General features: G+C 44.5%; 1 protein-coding gene across 1 annotated transcript in view; it reads left to right on the plus strand.

Annotated features, from left to right (window-relative positions):
• LOC139263977 (collagen alpha-1(XXI) chain-like) overlaps positions 1-13402 on the plus strand; it is a 143607-nt gene extending 130205 nt beyond the window's left edge. The window contains exons 11-12 of the mRNA XM_070880105.1: positions 7387-7440; positions 13300-13402. Of these exons, the coding sequence (XP_070736206.1) occupies positions 7387-7440; positions 13300-13402 (157 nt within the window). The remainder of the gene's footprint in view (positions 1-7386; positions 7441-13299) is intronic.
• The last annotated feature ends 4289 nt before the right edge of the window (positions 13403-17691 follow it).

A 17691-nucleotide genomic window follows, 5' to 3' on the forward strand; every position in this document is an offset into this window, starting at 1 on the left:
GGACATCGTTACAAATTTCAGGTCTGCATTAGGTATTCTCTCGGGTACTGCAGTTCTGGCCATTCCCATAAGTAGTGTCTTTAATCCAGGAGCTTTTTCTATTTATTCGTTCATGGGATGTGGGCATCGCTGACAAGACCAGCATTTATTGCCAATCCCTAATTGCCTTTAAGAAGGTGGTAAGCGCCTTCTTGAACCGCTGTTCTTTGTAACGGTTTGGTACAACTGAGTGGCTTGCTGGGCCATTCCAGAGGGCAGTTAAGAGTCAACCACATTGCTGTGAGTCTGACACATAGGCCAGACCAGTTAAGGACACCAGATTTTCTTCCCTTAAGGACATTAGTGAACCAGATGGGTTTTTACAACATTACTGATATTAGTTTTTTATTCCAGATTAATTTAATTAACTGAATTTAAATTCCCCAGCTGCCATGGTGGGATTTGAACTCATGCCGCTGGAACAATATTCCAGGCTTCTGGGTTATTAGTCTAGTAACATAACCACTATGCTGCTGTTCCATGTGCCTGTACTGCCCAATATCTAATTATTCAGTAGTTTAACCCATGATATGAACTGAGTATTGTGCCTTTTACCCATGCCCTTGCATGCGCTTCTCCAATCTTTCAGCAGGGAGACTGAAAAAATAAGTTCGTGCAATAAGACCAGAGATGAATTGCTAAGCTGCTTTACTTTACAAATGAAGAAAGAGAGTAACAGTTGTAAACAAGCTTTTCATTTCACCCACTTTTCACTTCTCTTCCTGAAAATGAAAAGAAATAATAACCCACAGTCCCTGTCCCTGTCGTGGGCTGCCTTACATGTGTTTCTCTCAGGGCAACTTGTAAATGCAAAAGATGAACTCCTGCATCTTGGATAACAGCCCTAGATTAGTCCTTAGCAGTCTGTAATTTAAAACCTCACACACAACCCATGTTTTCTTTCTTCTCCCTTCATTCACTGGAAGTGGAAAGAAAGGTGGTGCCTGCAACAACTCCTCCATTCAGGGATTTGCCAATCGGCCTGTGATCCAAATCTCCTCAGGATATATTCTCCGTAGATACTTTATGCTGAGTTCAATTGAATAGGTCATCGCAACAATAAAAGATGGGAATGTTCATTGGAACCTCTAAACTTACTTTTCATTGTCTCAAGGACTCTGGTTCAGATGCAGCTAAACCTTAATCTGCGTTTCCCAACTTTGTCTGCACATACTGCCAATGGCTTTTTAAACCTGTGCGAATTCACTTCGTTTTAAAACACAACCTTCAAACAAAATTCATTCCCATATCAAAATTCATGCTCCAAACTATTCCCTTCATGATCATGTCATTAGCACACAGAGGTTGAAATTCGATTCCTAACGCCTGCTGATAACGCCGGTGTTGGGTGTTAAGTGGGAGTTAGGTGGTTGTGAGTGGCGCTAGATGCTGTTCACGCCCGACATGAAATTTGGTGGTCATTTTTTAAGGACGTTAAATGTTACATCCTGCCGGTTAACGCGGTGTGAGGGCCAAGTGTCCTGCAGGTCGCTGCAAAATAACTCAATATACCGTCACTGTCCCGAGGGCGGGGTCAGCCGCACCCACCGCCATCGCATCAACTTGGATGCCCATCAGGGCAGATATCCATTCCTCCAATGGACTGAGCACTTGAAGTTCTGGCTCCCCTCTGTTATGTATGGAGAAAGAGTCAGACTGAACATGTGAGCTCAAAGTAACGTGTGACCTTAGTCTTTTATTGCAGGTCTCCAGAATGCCTCTCCAACCTGTGAGGCCTCCTTAAATACCTGTGCTCTCAAGGGATTATGGGATCACTTGGGACTCCAGGGGCTGAGCCCTCTGGTGGCTGTACAGAGTAAATACAAGTTTACATATATAACAACACTCCACCACCACCCCCCGCCCCACCCGCCCCAAAGTCAATAGTGTAACTATTTACAATGTGAGTCGATCTTGAACCCTTGCCCTGGTTGATCGTCTCGGTGTGAAAGCTGGTATTATTGAATCATTTCTTGGCCCTCGCTGGGCTGCTGTGCAGCTGGCCTTGCTGGGCTGCCTGGTGTGTTGGGTCCTGTTGGGGTGCTGTGGATGATGGGTTCTGCTTCGTGGTCAACCGTGGTACTGGTTGCCACTGATGTATATGTTGGGGGATCAAAAAAGGTGGGGTCCAAGGTGGGTTGCTCAGGATAGTCCGTGAATCTGAGTTTGATTTGGTCCAAGTTTTTCAGATTAATGAGTCAATTTGAAAGTTTGACCCGAAACATCCTGCTCCCCTCTTTGGCCACGATAGTGCTGGGAACCCACTTGGAATCTTGTCCATAATTCAATACAAATACAGGATCATTGATCTCAATCTCACGTGACACATTTGCGCTATCATGGTATGTACTTTGTTGAAGCCGCCTACTCTCTACCTGTTCATGTAGATCCGGGTGAACTAACGAAAGCCTTGTCTTAAATGCTCTTTTCATGAGCAGTTCAGCAGGTGGGATCCCAGTGAGTGAGTGGGGTCTCGTGCGGTAGCTAAGCAGGACTTGGGATAGTCGAGTCTGCAGTGAGCCTTCAGTTACCCTCTTCAAGCCTTGCTTGATGGTTTGCATTGCTCTATCTGCCTGACCATTGGACGCTGGTTTAAATGGGGCAGATGTGACATGTTTGATCCCGTTACGGGTCATGAATTCTTTGAATTCAGCACTGGTAAAACATGGCCCGTTGTCACTCACCATGACATCGGTGTGTGGCAAACATGGCCCGCAGGCTTTCAGTAGTGGCAGCGGACGTGCTGGCCGACATTTTCTCACATTCAATCCACTTGGAGTACGCATCTACAACCACAAGGAACATTTTATCCAAGAATGGGCTTGCATAGTCGACGTGTACCCTTGGAGAGCCAAGACCATAAATTTAGTGGCGCCTCCCTGGGTACATTGCTTAACTGTGAGCGTGTATTACATCTGTGCACGCAGGACTCTAAGTCCGCATCGATACCGGGCCACCACACGTGGGATCTGGCTATTGCTTTCATCATTATGATGCCTGGGTGGGTACTGTGGAGATCATTGATGAAGGTGTCTCTGCCCTTCTTGGGAACCACTACTTGATTGTCCCACAGAAGGCAGTCTGCCTGTATAGACATTTCATCTTTGTGCCGCTGGAACGGCTTTATCTCTTCCTGTATTTCCACTGGGACACTGGACCAGCTCCCGTGAAGTACACAGCTTTTGACTAGAGATAATAAGGGGTCCTGGTTCATCCAGGTTTTGATCTGCTGGGCAGCGACGGGTGATTGCTCCCTCTCAAATGCTTCCATAACCATGGCTAGATCTGCGGGCTGCGCCATTTCCACTCCCGTGGTGGGCAATGGCAGCCTACTGAGAGCATCGGCGCAGTTTTCTGTGCCTGGCCTGTGGCGGATGGCGTGGTTATATGCGGACAACGTGAGCGCCCATCTCTGGATGCGGGCTGATGTGTTGGTATTTATCCCTTTACTCTCAAAACAGGGATATAAGTGGCTTACGGTCAGTTTCCAATTCGAATTTTAGCTCAAACAGGTATTGATGCATTTTGTTTACCCCATAGACACACGCTAACGCTTCTTTCTCAATCATGCTCTAGACTCTCTCAGCCTTAGACAGATTCCTGGATGCATAAGCAACTGGTTGCAGTTTCCCGAAATCATTAGCTTGTTGCAATACACACCCGACGCCATATGTCAATGCATCACATGCTAGTACCAAATGCTTACATGGATCATACAACACAAGCAATTTGTTTGAGCATAACAATTTTCTCACTTTTACAAAGGCATTTTCTTGTCTTTCGCCCCAAACCCATTGATCCCCTTTTTGTAGTAAGACATGTAGTGGTTCTAGCAGTGTGCTGAGACCCGGTAAGAAGTAACCAAAGTAGTTCAGGTGTCCCAAAAACAACCGCAGCTCCGTCACGTTCTGTGGCCTCGGTGCGTTCTCGATTGCCTCCGTCTTTGCGTTGGTGGGCCTGATGCCGTCCACCGCAATCCTCCTTCCCAGGAACTGCACTTCAGGCGCCAGGAAAATGCACTTCGAGCGTTTTAACCTGAGCCCCACACGGTTGAGTCGACTAAGAACCTCCACCAGGTTCTGCAGATGCTCGACTGTATTCTGACCTGTGACCAGGATGTCGTCCTGGAAGACCATGATGTGCCAGACTGACTTCAGTAAGCTCTCCATGTTTCTCTGGAATATCACCACCGCCGATCGAATTCCAAACAGGCATCTGTTATAAATAACAAGACCTTTGTGTATGTTGATGCAGGTGAGTCTCTTCGCTGATTCCTCCAGCTCCTGCGTCATGTCGGCTGAAGTCAGATCCAGCTTCGTGAACGTCTTTCCTCCCGCCAGTGTTGCAAAGAGGTCGTCGGCCTATGGTAGTGGGTATTGGTCCTGCAGGGAGAAACAATTGATAGTTACTTTGTAATCGCCACAGATTCTGATGGTGCCATCTCCCTTGAGGACTGGGACAATAGGACTGGCCCACTTGTTGAACTCGATCGGTGAAATGATGCCCTCTCTTTGCAGCCGGTCTAGCTCAATCGCTACCCTTTCTCTCATGATGTATGGTACTGCTCTCACCTTGTGATGGATGGGTCGCGCTTCCGGAATTGGTGGATCTGCACTTTTGATCCTTGGAATTTCCCAATGCCTGGTTCGAACAGCGAAGGAAATTTGTTTAAGACCTGGGCACACGAAGTGTCGTCAGTGGGCGATAGCGCTCGGATGTCGTCCCAGTTCCAGCGTATCATTCCCAGCCAACTCCTGCCGAGCAGCGTGGGACCATCGCCCGGTACCAACCAGAGTGGTAGCTTGTGCACCGCTCCATTGTAGGAAACCTTTAAGGTAGCACTGCCAATTATGGGAATCAGTTCTTTTGTGTAAGTTCTTAGTTTCGTGCGAACTGGAGTTAAGACTGGCCTTGAAGCCTTGTTACACCACAATCTTTCGAAAGTCTTTTTGCCCATGATGGACTGGCTCGCTCCTGAGTTCAGCTCCATTGACACCGGGAGTCCATTTAGTTCAACATTCAGCATTATCGGGGGACAATTCGTGGTTAATGTGTGCACCCCATATACCTCTGCCTTCTCAGTCTAAGGCTCTGGTTCATTGTGATTCTCCGTGGATCTGTCCTCCTCTGCAACATGGTGGTTTGCAGGATTTGCATCTCGCCTGCACATACGTTGGAGGTGTCCCATTGTTCCACAGCCCTTGCAAACGTACCCTTTGAATCGGCATGAATGGAAATGAATGATCACCCCCGCAGTGCCAACAAGGTGTTAATGGCCTTGCATTCATCACCCTTGATGGTGGACTCTGAGACATCTGCGGATGTGCAACTGCAGGCATGTGTGACCTGTACGTTATGATTCGAAAACAACATCACTTTGTTCACAGTACTTGTAGCAGCACTTGTGTGCTGAGAGATTTGCTTAGTATTGTCACTGGTGGCAATGAATGCCTGGGCTATCGCTATGGCCTTACTCAAGGTTGGGGTCTCTACAGTCAAAAGTTTGCGAAGTATGGTTTTGTGGCCAACGCCATGTATGAAAAAGTCTCTGAGCATGTGCTCCAAATGTCCTTCAAATTCGCAATGTCCTGCAAGGCGTCTTAGCTCGGCGACATAACTCGCCACTTCATGGCCTTCAGTCCTTTTGTAGGTGCAGAACCGGTACCTCGCTATCAGAACGCTTTCCTTCGGGTTGAAATGCTCTTGGACTAGTGTGCATAAATCATCGTACGATTTCTGTGTGGATTTCGCTGGAGTGAGCAGATTCTTCATGAGGCCATACGGTGGTGCCCCGCAGATGGTGAGGAGGATCGCCCTTCGTTTTGGCATTGTTCTCTTCCCCATCTAGCTCGTTGGCCATAAAGTATTAGTCGAGTTGCTCCACAAAATTTCCCAATCATCTCCCTCTGAGAATTTCTCCAGGATGCCCACTGTTCTCTGCATCTTTGGGTTCGCTATCTGTATCTCGTCATCAGTTGTTATGTATGGAGAAAGAGTCAGACTGAACACTGAGCTCAAAGTAACGTGTGACCTTAGTCTTTTATTGCAGGTCTCCAGAGTGCCTCTCCAACTTGTGAGGCCTCCTTAAATACCTGTGCTCCCAAGGGATTATGGAATCCTTTGGGACTTCAGGGAATGAACCCTCTGGTGGCTGTACAGAGTAAATACAAGTTTACACATATAACACCCTCCACCAGTCTGCATTTGCTCTTGCCGATTATGTGTGAGCTTCAACTGTAACTTTAAAGAGAAAGTCGGAGTTAGAGGCCTTCTATCAGTGTGTCCCAAGTGCCTTACATATTTTACTACATTTTACTCTGACAGTCTTCACAGTTCGATGTAAGTACCATTCACTGTGTGGACTTGCTGTGCAATGGTGGGATTGGAATGTCAGGGTCTATCAGTAACAGCTACTGTCTTCGAGAAGCATATGAAGACTGAGGAGTCAACAACATGAGGAGTAGGTCTGCAGAACCAAGTAGCAAAATTAACAGCGCATGCAGGCCCTTGTAGTGGGTGAGGCTGCAAATGGGAACCTTGGCTGTGGCCTCACTCACTTAGAGCATGGATTCCGAAACACTACATTGAGCAGAGAGTGCACATTGAGGTCTGAGCATAGCACATTGAAGTTTGAAATTAAAGATACTCACCCACACACTCCGTGTCAGGTCATTCCACATCTTTCGGCATTGCATGGCTGTCCTTGGCACCATGCCACTCGCAGACACTTGCTCTGCTATCTCCCTCCATCGCTCAATCAACGCCTCAATTAAATCCAGGTGGCGCCACTATGTCTGTGGTGCAGCTCCAAATGCTGCCTAATTCCTGGATGTTGAGCCCACACTTAACGGCCCACTTAGTGCAGCGTAGCGCCTCCAGGTAAGTATGCAACTCCATGATTTTATGCTGCTATCAATTCTTTAGGCGTCAACACCGAATTTTGCATTTGGGGACCACGCCTGAGGCGTTAAAAATTTCTCTCATGCGGTGACCGCCTCAAAAATGGCGGTATTGAATTTCGACCTCCGAGTGTTTAACAAATAAAAATGAGACAAAAGTAACAGGCAAAAATCTATATAAATCAAAGATGATCCGAAATTGGAATCAGTGCTCATGGTGAAACTCTAACAGAATTAATCATTTATATAGAAAAACACATTTTAAAAATAACGTCCATCTTTTATTTAATTGTACCTTTAGGGTGAAAATGGACAGCATGGTCTCCCAGGAGTAGAAGGGCGTATGGGTCCAAAGGTAGCATTTTAACAGATTTAAATCAGCACTTCCACTTTGTGTTAAAATGCAAAATATTGATTTCTGTTTTCTCTATGCTGTAATTTTTTTAAGGGGCCTGAAGGACCATCAGGACCACAAGGAATATCAGGACTACTTGGAAAAAAAGTATGTTTCAGCTATATTCCCAGATTAATGTTGGGCCTTATATAATAATAGTGACTGTTCTGCAATGCTCTCTTATATTTTCTCATGTCCATGCACAAAAAACTGCCTCCACTGGTAAGTTAATGCCTCTGATGGACTAAAATATGACCTGATGCACCAAGTGATCTGAGAAAAGCATTTCCAAAGTGATCAATACATTTCTTATGCTGCTGATGAGCTCACTGAAAATAGCACAAGATGCCTCATACTCGTCTCTTTGATTTTTGGACAAATAACACTCCGATAGTTCATACATCTCCGGCTATAAACTACAAATCAGATGTTTTGAAAAGTAGAATTAGCAGAAGCAAAAGCGAACTTAGCAGATTTAATTAGATTCCAAAAATTATTTTAAACTGGGTGTGAAATTCCGTTTGTTTGGTACACCATATAAAACCATTGGATCTAACGATGGAGGTTGGGGTGAAATTTGCATTTAGAATGGATACGCTGTTTATTTTCTACCTTCAAGCTCCCTCCTAAAATATGTGAAAATGAGGACGGGTGTAAAATAAGCCCACCATATAACCGTACGTACAAATGTACGCGCAACTGTACAAATGATGACATAACGGGTTTGGATTCTTCTCCGCAATCTCGCCTGATTGGTGAAGAATGAGGCAGAATCCGATCGTGAGGGATATTGATGCCTCACTGACCTAACCTGAATTACTCCTTGCTCCAGCCAGAACTGTCGCTGACCAGCACTTCCTCGCCTGGCATATGCAAATCATGGCAGGGGTGGGGAAGTGGGGTGGCGCCTGGGCCCCCAGCAGACTTTCCTGGTGACCACCATTTGGAAAATGACAACAACAATAGGGATCTGGCAGTAACAGCCCTGAGGTCCCCCAGGGGAAGGAGATGACTTTATAGTGGACTCCTCTCGCTCCAGTCTGATCCCCACTTACCTGCCTGTGCAGGCGTCCATCTCTACCAATTTCCCAATCTTCAGGCTCTTCTGCCTGGCTGCCTCTTCTAGTCACGCAATGGAAATCGTGCTACAGCACCGCTGGGATTATGAGGCCACGCAATGGCAGCCCCTCACTTGGCAGAGGGAATCCCACCTCCTGGATGCTCTCTGTGCATTGTCTATCGCACCCGGCAATACTTAAATATAGTGACTCTGAAATTTAGGATGGGGTCAGCATCAGGCCAGTTGGGCAGGCAGTATGTCCCGTGCTGCCGCACTTAAGGTGGCAGGCTGCGGGACTCGGAATCTCATGGCCACAATACAGTCTTTGTTCGAAAATAATAAAAAATATCTCAAAGTCCTTGAAATGATCTGTAATGACACTTACCTTGGACCAGTGCCCATAATACAAATATTATACGTAGTATTTGGTATTCATAGTGTCTCTATTAGCCACTGTCTGTCAACAGTATGGAAGATCAGGAATCCTAGATATGGGGCAGCAGGTATATCTGCACTCTGCTTTGAAATCCAAATGGAGACAAAGGAATTCTTTCCCAATTAAATGTAGCTGCAGGGTTCAGAGCATCATGCTGGTTTCCCACGAACCTGCTTCAATCATCTACCCCTTTTCAGAGCAATACCTAGGGCAGGCCCAACATTGGCTCCAATCCAATGTTTTTCCAGTGATGCCGGTGGACTCCCCTTCTAGCCCATCATCCTGTTAAACACTACTGCTCTCAGCTAACTGTATACTGTATTTGCTGCTTACAATGTGGTCTCCTCTACATTGGGGAGACCAAACGCAGATTGGGTGACTGCTTTGCGGAACACCTCCGTTTAGTCCATGACCCTGAGCTTCCAATTGCCTTTCATTTTAATTCCCCGCTCCAATTTCACTCCGACATCTCTGTCCTCAGCCTCCTACCGCAAGCTCAAGGATCAGCACCTCATCTTTCGTTTAGGCATTTTACAGCCTTCTGGACTCAACATCGAGTTCAACAATTTTAGACCATAGCCTCTGCCCATATTTTGCTGCCATTCCTCCTTTTTTTCTTTAACCCCACCCCCGCCCCGATCTCAAGTAATTTGTTTCTCTCTGTTTCCCATGGCAGCTGGTAATAATTCCGCCATTCACACCCTATCTAGACTAACCTTTTTCTAACCTCTATCATTACCATCTCAAGTCGGCCCATCATCCCTTTTGTCTCTCCCATTTCTCCTGTCTTCCACCCTATCACAGATCTTCTCTTTTGTTCTTTCCTCCCCTTCCCCTTTCAGTGCTCCTTAAGAATCTGTTCATTTTGAACACTCGTCAGTTCTGATGAAGGGTCATCGACCTGAAGCATTAACTCTTTCTCTCCCTCCCCAGATGCTGCCTGACCCGCTGAGATTTCCAGCATTTATTTCAGATTCTAGTATCCGCAGTATTTAGCTTTTGCTCTCAGTTAATGATCCCTACTCCCAGCTCACACAATTTTGTGCTGCCGCGGCTCTCATTGGCCTCCTCTGAATCCACCCCCAGCCTGTTTTGCACCTCCGCTGGTCCACACACCCCTTGGTTAATGGTCCATTCTTTCAGGACAAGCCTTGCTTGCAGGACTCCTTGCTGGGACAAACAATCCAGCTTTGCCTCCTTCTTGCACGCAGGAAGATAATGTAAACAGTATTAATTGCCAAGTCATGGCAATTGACATTCATCAAGTTACCTTCCTCTTGGAAGTAACATTGGGCACTTGCAACAAATAAAATCTATTCCAGGTGCCCAGCCAATACTAAATAAAATAAAATGGTCACCAGCTGGCTAGCTCCCAAACTTCCAAACAGAAATATAAATACATTTTGTGTCTTTTTTATGATTTAAAAAATAAGATAGCTTGATGATCCATCACACAGATATGTTGGCATGGTGCCCCAAGAATCCCTGGAGCAGATCTGATATTAAACTGTAGTCATTGGGCCAAATCTTGCTGGAGGGAGCATCTCGCAGTGTGCGGCATTAGTTAGACCGTTTCCTGCACCCTTCAGCTCAAATGTTTTGCCCTGTAAGTTGCTGGTAATGCGAGGGCAACGGGGCATCTGGGAACGATGGGACCAACAGTCTATCTCCACTTCAAAAGTACTTCATTTTCTGTAAAGCGCTTTGAGTCATCCGGTGGTTGTGAAAGCCGCTAGAAAATGTACCGCTTCCCTTCACTTCCCTTCCTTCCACAGAAAGAGTAATAAAAATTAAATTTTACATTTAAAATATTTTAAATCTATAAGAAGAATTTACTCCTTGCAGGAATAAGACTCAACAATTTAAATAGTTCCCTTTCTGGGCCGGAGAAGTTAGTGTTGCATTAATTATTATCACATAGTTAAAAAGGCACTTATGCTGTTAAGTACCAGCCCTAACATTCTGTGATGAATTTAATGAGCAATTGATGTGCAAACTGGCAGGTTGAGGGCGAACTGCTGTTTGTGCGAGGCAAACAGCGGAGTAGCATAAATGGATCAGCAAGTTATGGTAATTCACAACTCACGGTGTATCTCTTCTTCGCCTGAACATACTGGCTGATTTGTGCATTAATTAATGGTGTGTGTCATGAACTCGACGATTATTTTTCCAGCAATATTTGGCTCATTATCATGTAACAATTGATGTTATTCACCACAGAAATAGTGGAATTGTACAATAATACTTGGACTTCTCCTCCAGTTCTACTTCAATAGTAAGCAAATCCTCAATCTTGCATATAGTTACAAGCCCAGTCAGAACCAGTTAGTTCTTGTATTATTTTCTGGCAGTACAGGTTGGCTTTATTCAGTGCTTTTCAAGTGGGTGGCAGTGCTGGTCATTCCCTGGAGTTGCAGCAATAAAGAAGCATAAATCATCACAAGTCTATTCTGGTAGGCGAGTGTTTGACTGTTCAAGCATCTAGAGAACATCATCAAACCAAGGATTGACTAATAGATGTTGTAGTGTATCATTAATTAATGCAGAATAGATAGAGACTGTGTGAATTCATAGAACTTGTGACACTCAAAATCGTCAAAGAAAAATGGTTCTTTGTGCATTCATCGGTTAATGCAGGAAAACACTTAGTAAGTGCTTCCATTGCACTCTGTAAAATTAAAATTGCTGTCTGCAAAAGAGAATGTGCTTCAAAGGACAAACGATTGGCTTGTTTGGAGCAGGCGAGGGAATCTGATAAAATAAAATTCGAACAAAAGTTTAATTTGAAGATGCCAGCTCACTACACTCTGATTCAGATCTCAAGTCTGGAAAACAGTCAGCTTATAAAGGTTCAAATTTAGTGTTGAGAAAGTGATGTAGATCTTACCAATGGTTCTAATTTAAAGGTTTTCTAACTTCAAGAATTAGAAAAAACCAATTGTGCAGTTCATTATTGTTTTATACGATCCAACCAAAATTATCTTACGTAATTTGCAGGTTGTTCCCTCTGACCGTACAATCAAGTCTCTGGGTGTTTTAGGAAATAGAAAATACTGGCTATAGTCAGTTACCATGAAGCAGTAAGCCTATTTAGAAATGCCTTTACAAAAACATCTTGTATACCTTTCTTTGGAGGCAAATAGCATGAGTTGGAAACCCTGTAACAAATAAAGAAAGGTATAAACTGCTTACTTCTATTTAGTTTAAGATGCTTACTTTTAATTAAAGTATACCTGCCTGCCTGTGAATTCACATTGATCTTACAGTGGAATAAAGTTGCTGCTGCAATTACACAAAGTAATCCTAATATATATGCTCCATCTGAAATATGTCAAACCTCCAACGGACCTGGCTCTTGATGCACAAAAACATTATGGTGTTTACACAATTATTTAAAGCAACTAGTGGATCTCCCATAGGAACATGGGAATATAGAAACCGGCGTAAACCATTGAGACGCTCGAGCCTGTTCTGCCATTCACTCAGTTAGATCATGTTTGATCTATATCTTAACTCCATCTACCTGCCTTGGTTCTGTAACCCCCGACACTTGCCTAACCAAAAAATCTATCAATCTCAGTTTTGAAATTTTTATTTGACCCCCAGCCTCAACAGCTTTTTGGGGAAGAGAGAGTTCCAGATTTCCACTAACCTTTGTGTGAAGAAGTGCTTCCTGACATCACCTTGAACTGTCTATCTCTAATTTTAAGCTTCTGCCCCCTTGTTCTGGACTACCCCACAAGAAGAAATAGTTTCTCTCTATCTACCCATGATGCTGCCCATGGAAAGTCATGACAAAACATATTTCCTTCAATGCATTAGTGATTCTGTAGGTAGAGGGATGGGAATCTGGAGCTTATGTAGCTTCATCCAGTGGTAGAAATATGCAGGTGTGGGTACCGGCATCACTGTGTCACAGGTAACTTTATAATGGGAAATTCCTATTGAGAAGCCACCTACAGGCATGACATATGGGTGATGCCCAAAAAAGGAGTGTGTGTCATGTATTGCAAATTTAATATATTCTAAGTACATATGTAGAAACAGTAAGGATCCCCCTGGATTACAATTAAATAAACTCCAGCAGCACTGCTGTTCAAATTACTTGCTACAATACCACATCTGTTCAACTCACTTAATTTCATTTTGGAATCTAAGAATAATCGCTTTTCCATCCTGATACAACATCCAGTCCTGCACCCCGCCCCACCCCATCATAGGTTTTTTGAGCCATAACCTGTGAATGTTCTTAATGGCAACTCGCAACTCGGAGGTGTAAAATAATTGGGGGCTGAAATCCCAGGCTTACTTGGCATTCCTGTATTTATGCAAGATTTTAGCCAGACTGGATTGAACACCAAAACACAGTTCTGATGAAAGGTCATTGACCTGAAATGTTAACTCAGTTTCTTTCTCCACAGATGCTGCTTGACTTGCTAAGTGTTTCCAGAATTTTCTGTTTCTATTTCAGATTTTCAGCATCTGCAGTATTTTGCTTTGGTAAAAGAAAAACCTTCTGGTCTTACTTTGCTGTAACTGTTGAGGTAATGGTTGTCACCGGATTCCGTAACTAGTAAAACTGACAACTAATGTAACCATAATGGGTGAAATTCAGCAAAAAACAATTTGCATTTATATAGCGCCTTTAAGGCAGTAAAACGTCCAAAGGCGCTTCACCGGAGCGTTATCAGATATAATTTGACACCGAGCCACATAAGGAGATAGTTGGACAGGTGACCAAAAGTTTGGTCAAAGAGGTAGGCAGCTTGATTTTATTCATTGTGCAGCTTTCTACAGTTACTTTTCAGTGTGTCTAATCAAACAATTCAACTACTCTTACTCGTGGGTCAAAAGAATATCTTGTTTTTAATTACAAATCAATTCCTTTACAGGGTAGTAGAGGTGAAAAAGGAATACCTGGCTCTCCTGGACAGTATGGTCCTTCGGTAAGCGAGCTTAAATACCCGTGTTTTTCAAGGAGTAAAAGGAGCGCTCATTTTGTAAAACTTTTGTATTTTTCTGACACGCTTTTTTGACATTGGTCAAGTACTTTTTTTTAATGATGATACTTATTGTTGAAATAATGTTAGACTTGTTTTCAGCCAAAGTCTTTTCACAGACCATTCCTGAAAGTATATAGTTAATGTCGTCAATGAGGTCACAAGGCAATTATAGGAACTGGAGTAGGCCATTCAGCCCCTCGAGCTTATTCTGTCATTCAGTGAGATCATGACTGATCTGTATCCTAACTCCATCCACCCGCCTTGACTCCATATCCTTTTATACTCTTGTCTAGCAAAAATCTATCGATCTTTGTTTGAAAATTATCATCATCAACATAGGTCCCTTGAAATCGAGGAAGACTTGCTTCCACTCTAAAAGTGAGTTCTCAGGTGGCTGTACAGTCCAATGCGGGAATTACAGTCTCTGTCACAGGTGGGCAGACAGTGGTTGAAAGAAAGGGTAGGTGAGGAGCCTGATTTGCCGCATGCTCCTTCTGCTGCCTGTGCTTGATTTCTGCATGCTCTTGGCGACGAGACTCGAGGTGCTCAGCGCCCTCCCGGATGCTCTTCCTCCACTTTGGGCTGTCTTGGGCCAGGGATTCCCAGGTGCTGGTGGGGATGTTGCACTTTATCAAGGAGGCTTTGAGTGTGAACTTGAAGCGTTTCCTCTGCTCACCTGAGGCTCGCTTGTCATGTAGGAGTTCCGAGTAGAGCGCTTGCTTAGGGAGTCTCGTGTCGGGCATGCAACAATGCGGCTTGTACAATGGAGCTGGTCAAGTGTGGCCTGAGTGAGAACACTGACTTTGGTGCATCTATCCTCCCAGTGGATTTGCAGGATCTAGCATCTACTGCTTTTTGTGGGAGGGAGTCCCACATTTCTACTACCCATTGCATGAAGAAGTTTTTCTGAACTTCTCTCCTGAATGGCCTGCCTCCGACTTTAAGGTTGTGTCTCCTTGTCCTAGACTCCCCCACCAGCGGAAAATGTTTCTCTCTATCTACCCAATCAATTCCCTTCAAAATCCTAAAAACCTCAATCAAATCACACACGTGAACCTATTATATTCCAGGGAATACAAGCCTAGTTTATGTAATCGCTCCTCATCCTTGGTGTCCTGGTAACATTCTGGTGAATACTTATGGATAAGAAAGGCCATTTGGCCCATCTTAATTCGTTCACCCAGAATGACTCTGAAGTCTATCCATTGCAGCATCCCTTAGGTTCTTAAATGATTCCAAGTCTTCACCTCCACTACTTTATCTGGGAGTCCATTCCATGTATTGATGGCCTTTTATAGGAAGTTTCCTGATATCAGTCTTAAATTTGCCTTTTACTAGTTTAATGCTGTGGCCCCTTGTACTATGGTCACTATTTAATGTTGTTTTCCAGATTTACCTTTTCCATTCTGTTTACAATCCTGTATACCTCTATAAGACCACCGCTCAGTCACCGCTCTTTCAAGGCTGACACGCCCAAGTTTCTGCTTTTCTTCCTCATAACACGGACTTCGCAGACTAGATTCAGGTTTGTGGCCGTGCACTGCTTCCAATGCTTGAATGTCTCCCTTGTACCGCAGTGGCCATTACTGCAACAGTGCTCAAGTTGTGGTGTGACCAGACCACTATACAGTTTGATCATGACTTCCTCTGACTTGTATCTTACTGTTCAACATTCTGTTGGCTTTGTTGCTCTCCATTGGCTAAATATGTTGACCATTGAGTCTGCTAAGATGTTTTCAACTTCAATGGCATCACCCACCATCAAAATCTTGGGGGTGTTACCATTAACCAGAACCTTAACTGGACCAGCCATATTAACACTGTGGCTACACGAGCAGGGAAGAGGGTACTATTCTGTAATGAATAGCTCACCTCCTGACTCCTCTAAACTTCTTCACGTACAAGACTCAAGTCAGGAGTGTGATGGTATACCAGCCACTTTCCTGAATGGGTGCAGCCACCACAACACTCAGCAAGCTTGACAATATCCAACAACAACAACTTGTATTCATATAGCATCTTTAATGTAATGAAACATCCCAAGGCGCTTCACAGGAGTATTATGAGATAACAAATTTGACACCGATCCACATAAGGAGAAATCAGGGCAGGTGACCAAAAGCTTGGCCAAAGAGATAGAATTTTAAGGAGCATCTTGAAGGAGGAAAGAGAGGTGGAGAGGTTTAGTTTAGGCAAGGAATTCCAGAGCTTAGGGCCTGGGCAACAGAAGACACGTCCACCAATGGTTGAGTAATTATAATCAGGGATGCTGAAGAGGGCAGAATTAGAGGAGCACAGACATCTCGGTGGGAGAGGGAGGGGAGAGGTTGTGGGGCTGGAGGAGATTGCAGAGATAGGGAGGGGCAAGGCAATGGAGGGATTTGAAAACAAGGATGAGAATTTTGAAATCGAGGCGTTGATTAACCGGGAGCCAATGCAAGTCAGTGAGCACAGGGATGATGAGTGAACGGGACTTGATGTGAGTTAGGACACGGGCAGCCGAGTTTTGGATCACCTCTAGTTTACGAAGGGTAGAATGTGGAAGGCCAGCCAGGAGTGCATTGGAATAGTCAAGTCTAGAAGTAACAAATGCATGGATGAGGGCTTCAGCAGCGGATGAGCTGAGGCAGGGGCGGAGACGGGTGATGTTACAGAGGTGGAAATAGGCGCTCTTAGTTATGCTACGGACATGTGGTCGAAAGCTCATTTCGGGGTTAGATATGACACTAAGGTTGCAAAAATTCTGGTTCAGCCTCAGACAGAGGTTGGGGAGAGGACAAAGCAGTCTACTTGATCGGCAGCCCTGCCACTGAAGCTGTAGCTGCAGTATGCAGTGTCTACGGGATGCACTGCAACAACTTGCCAAGCTTACTTCAACAGCACTTCCCAGCCTCATGACCTCTTAACACCAAGATGGTCAAGAGCAGCAAGTTCCCCCGAAGTCACTCACCATCCTAAACTGTTCCTTAGATCAAGTTTGACTAACCTGATTGAATTTTTTGAGGAGGTAACCAAGAGGGTCGATGATGGTTGTGCATATGATGTAGTTTATATGGACTTTAGCAAAGCATTTGATAAGGTCCCACATGGTAGACTGGTCACAAAGGTTAAAGCCCATGGGATCCAAGGCAAAGTGGCAAGTTGGATCCAAAATTGGCTTAGAGGTAGGAAGCAAAGGGTAATGATTGATGGATGTTTTTGTGAATGGAAGGATATATCCAATGGGGTTCTGCAGGGCTCAGTTCTGCTGGGTCCCTTGCTTTTTGTGGTATATATCAATAATTTAGATTTGAATATAGGGAGTATGATTAAGAAGTTTGCAGAAAACACTCAAATTGGCTGTGTGGTTGATAATGAAGAGGAAAGTCATGGGCTGCAGGAGGATATCAATCTATTGGTCAGCTGGGCAGAGCAGTGGCAAATGGAATTTAATTCAGAGAATTGTGAGGTAATGCACTTTGGGAGGGCTAATAAGGAAAGGGTATACACAATAAGCGGTAGGCCACTTAATAGTGTAGATAAACAAGGGGACCTTGGAGTGCTTGTCCACAGATCCCTGAAAGTTGCAGACTAGGTGGATAAGGTCGTTAAGAACATAAGAACATTAAAAAATAGGAACAGGAGTAGGCCATACGGCCTCTCGAGCCTGCTCCGTCATTCAATAAGATCATGGCTGATCTGATCATGGACTCAGCTCCACTTCCCCGCCCGCTCCCCATAATCCCTTATCCCCTTATCGTTTAAGAAACTGTCTATTTCTGTCTTAAATTTATCCCAGTTTCCACAGCTCTCTGAGGCAGCAAATTTCACAGATTTACAACCCCCTGAGAGAAGAAATTTCTCCTCATCTCTGTTTTAAA

Source organism: Pristiophorus japonicus, chromosome 1, assembly GCF_044704955.1.
Source record: "Pristiophorus japonicus isolate sPriJap1 chromosome 1, sPriJap1.hap1, whole genome shotgun sequence".
Classification (NCBI taxonomy): domain Eukaryota; kingdom Metazoa; phylum Chordata; class Chondrichthyes; family Pristiophoridae; genus Pristiophorus; species Pristiophorus japonicus.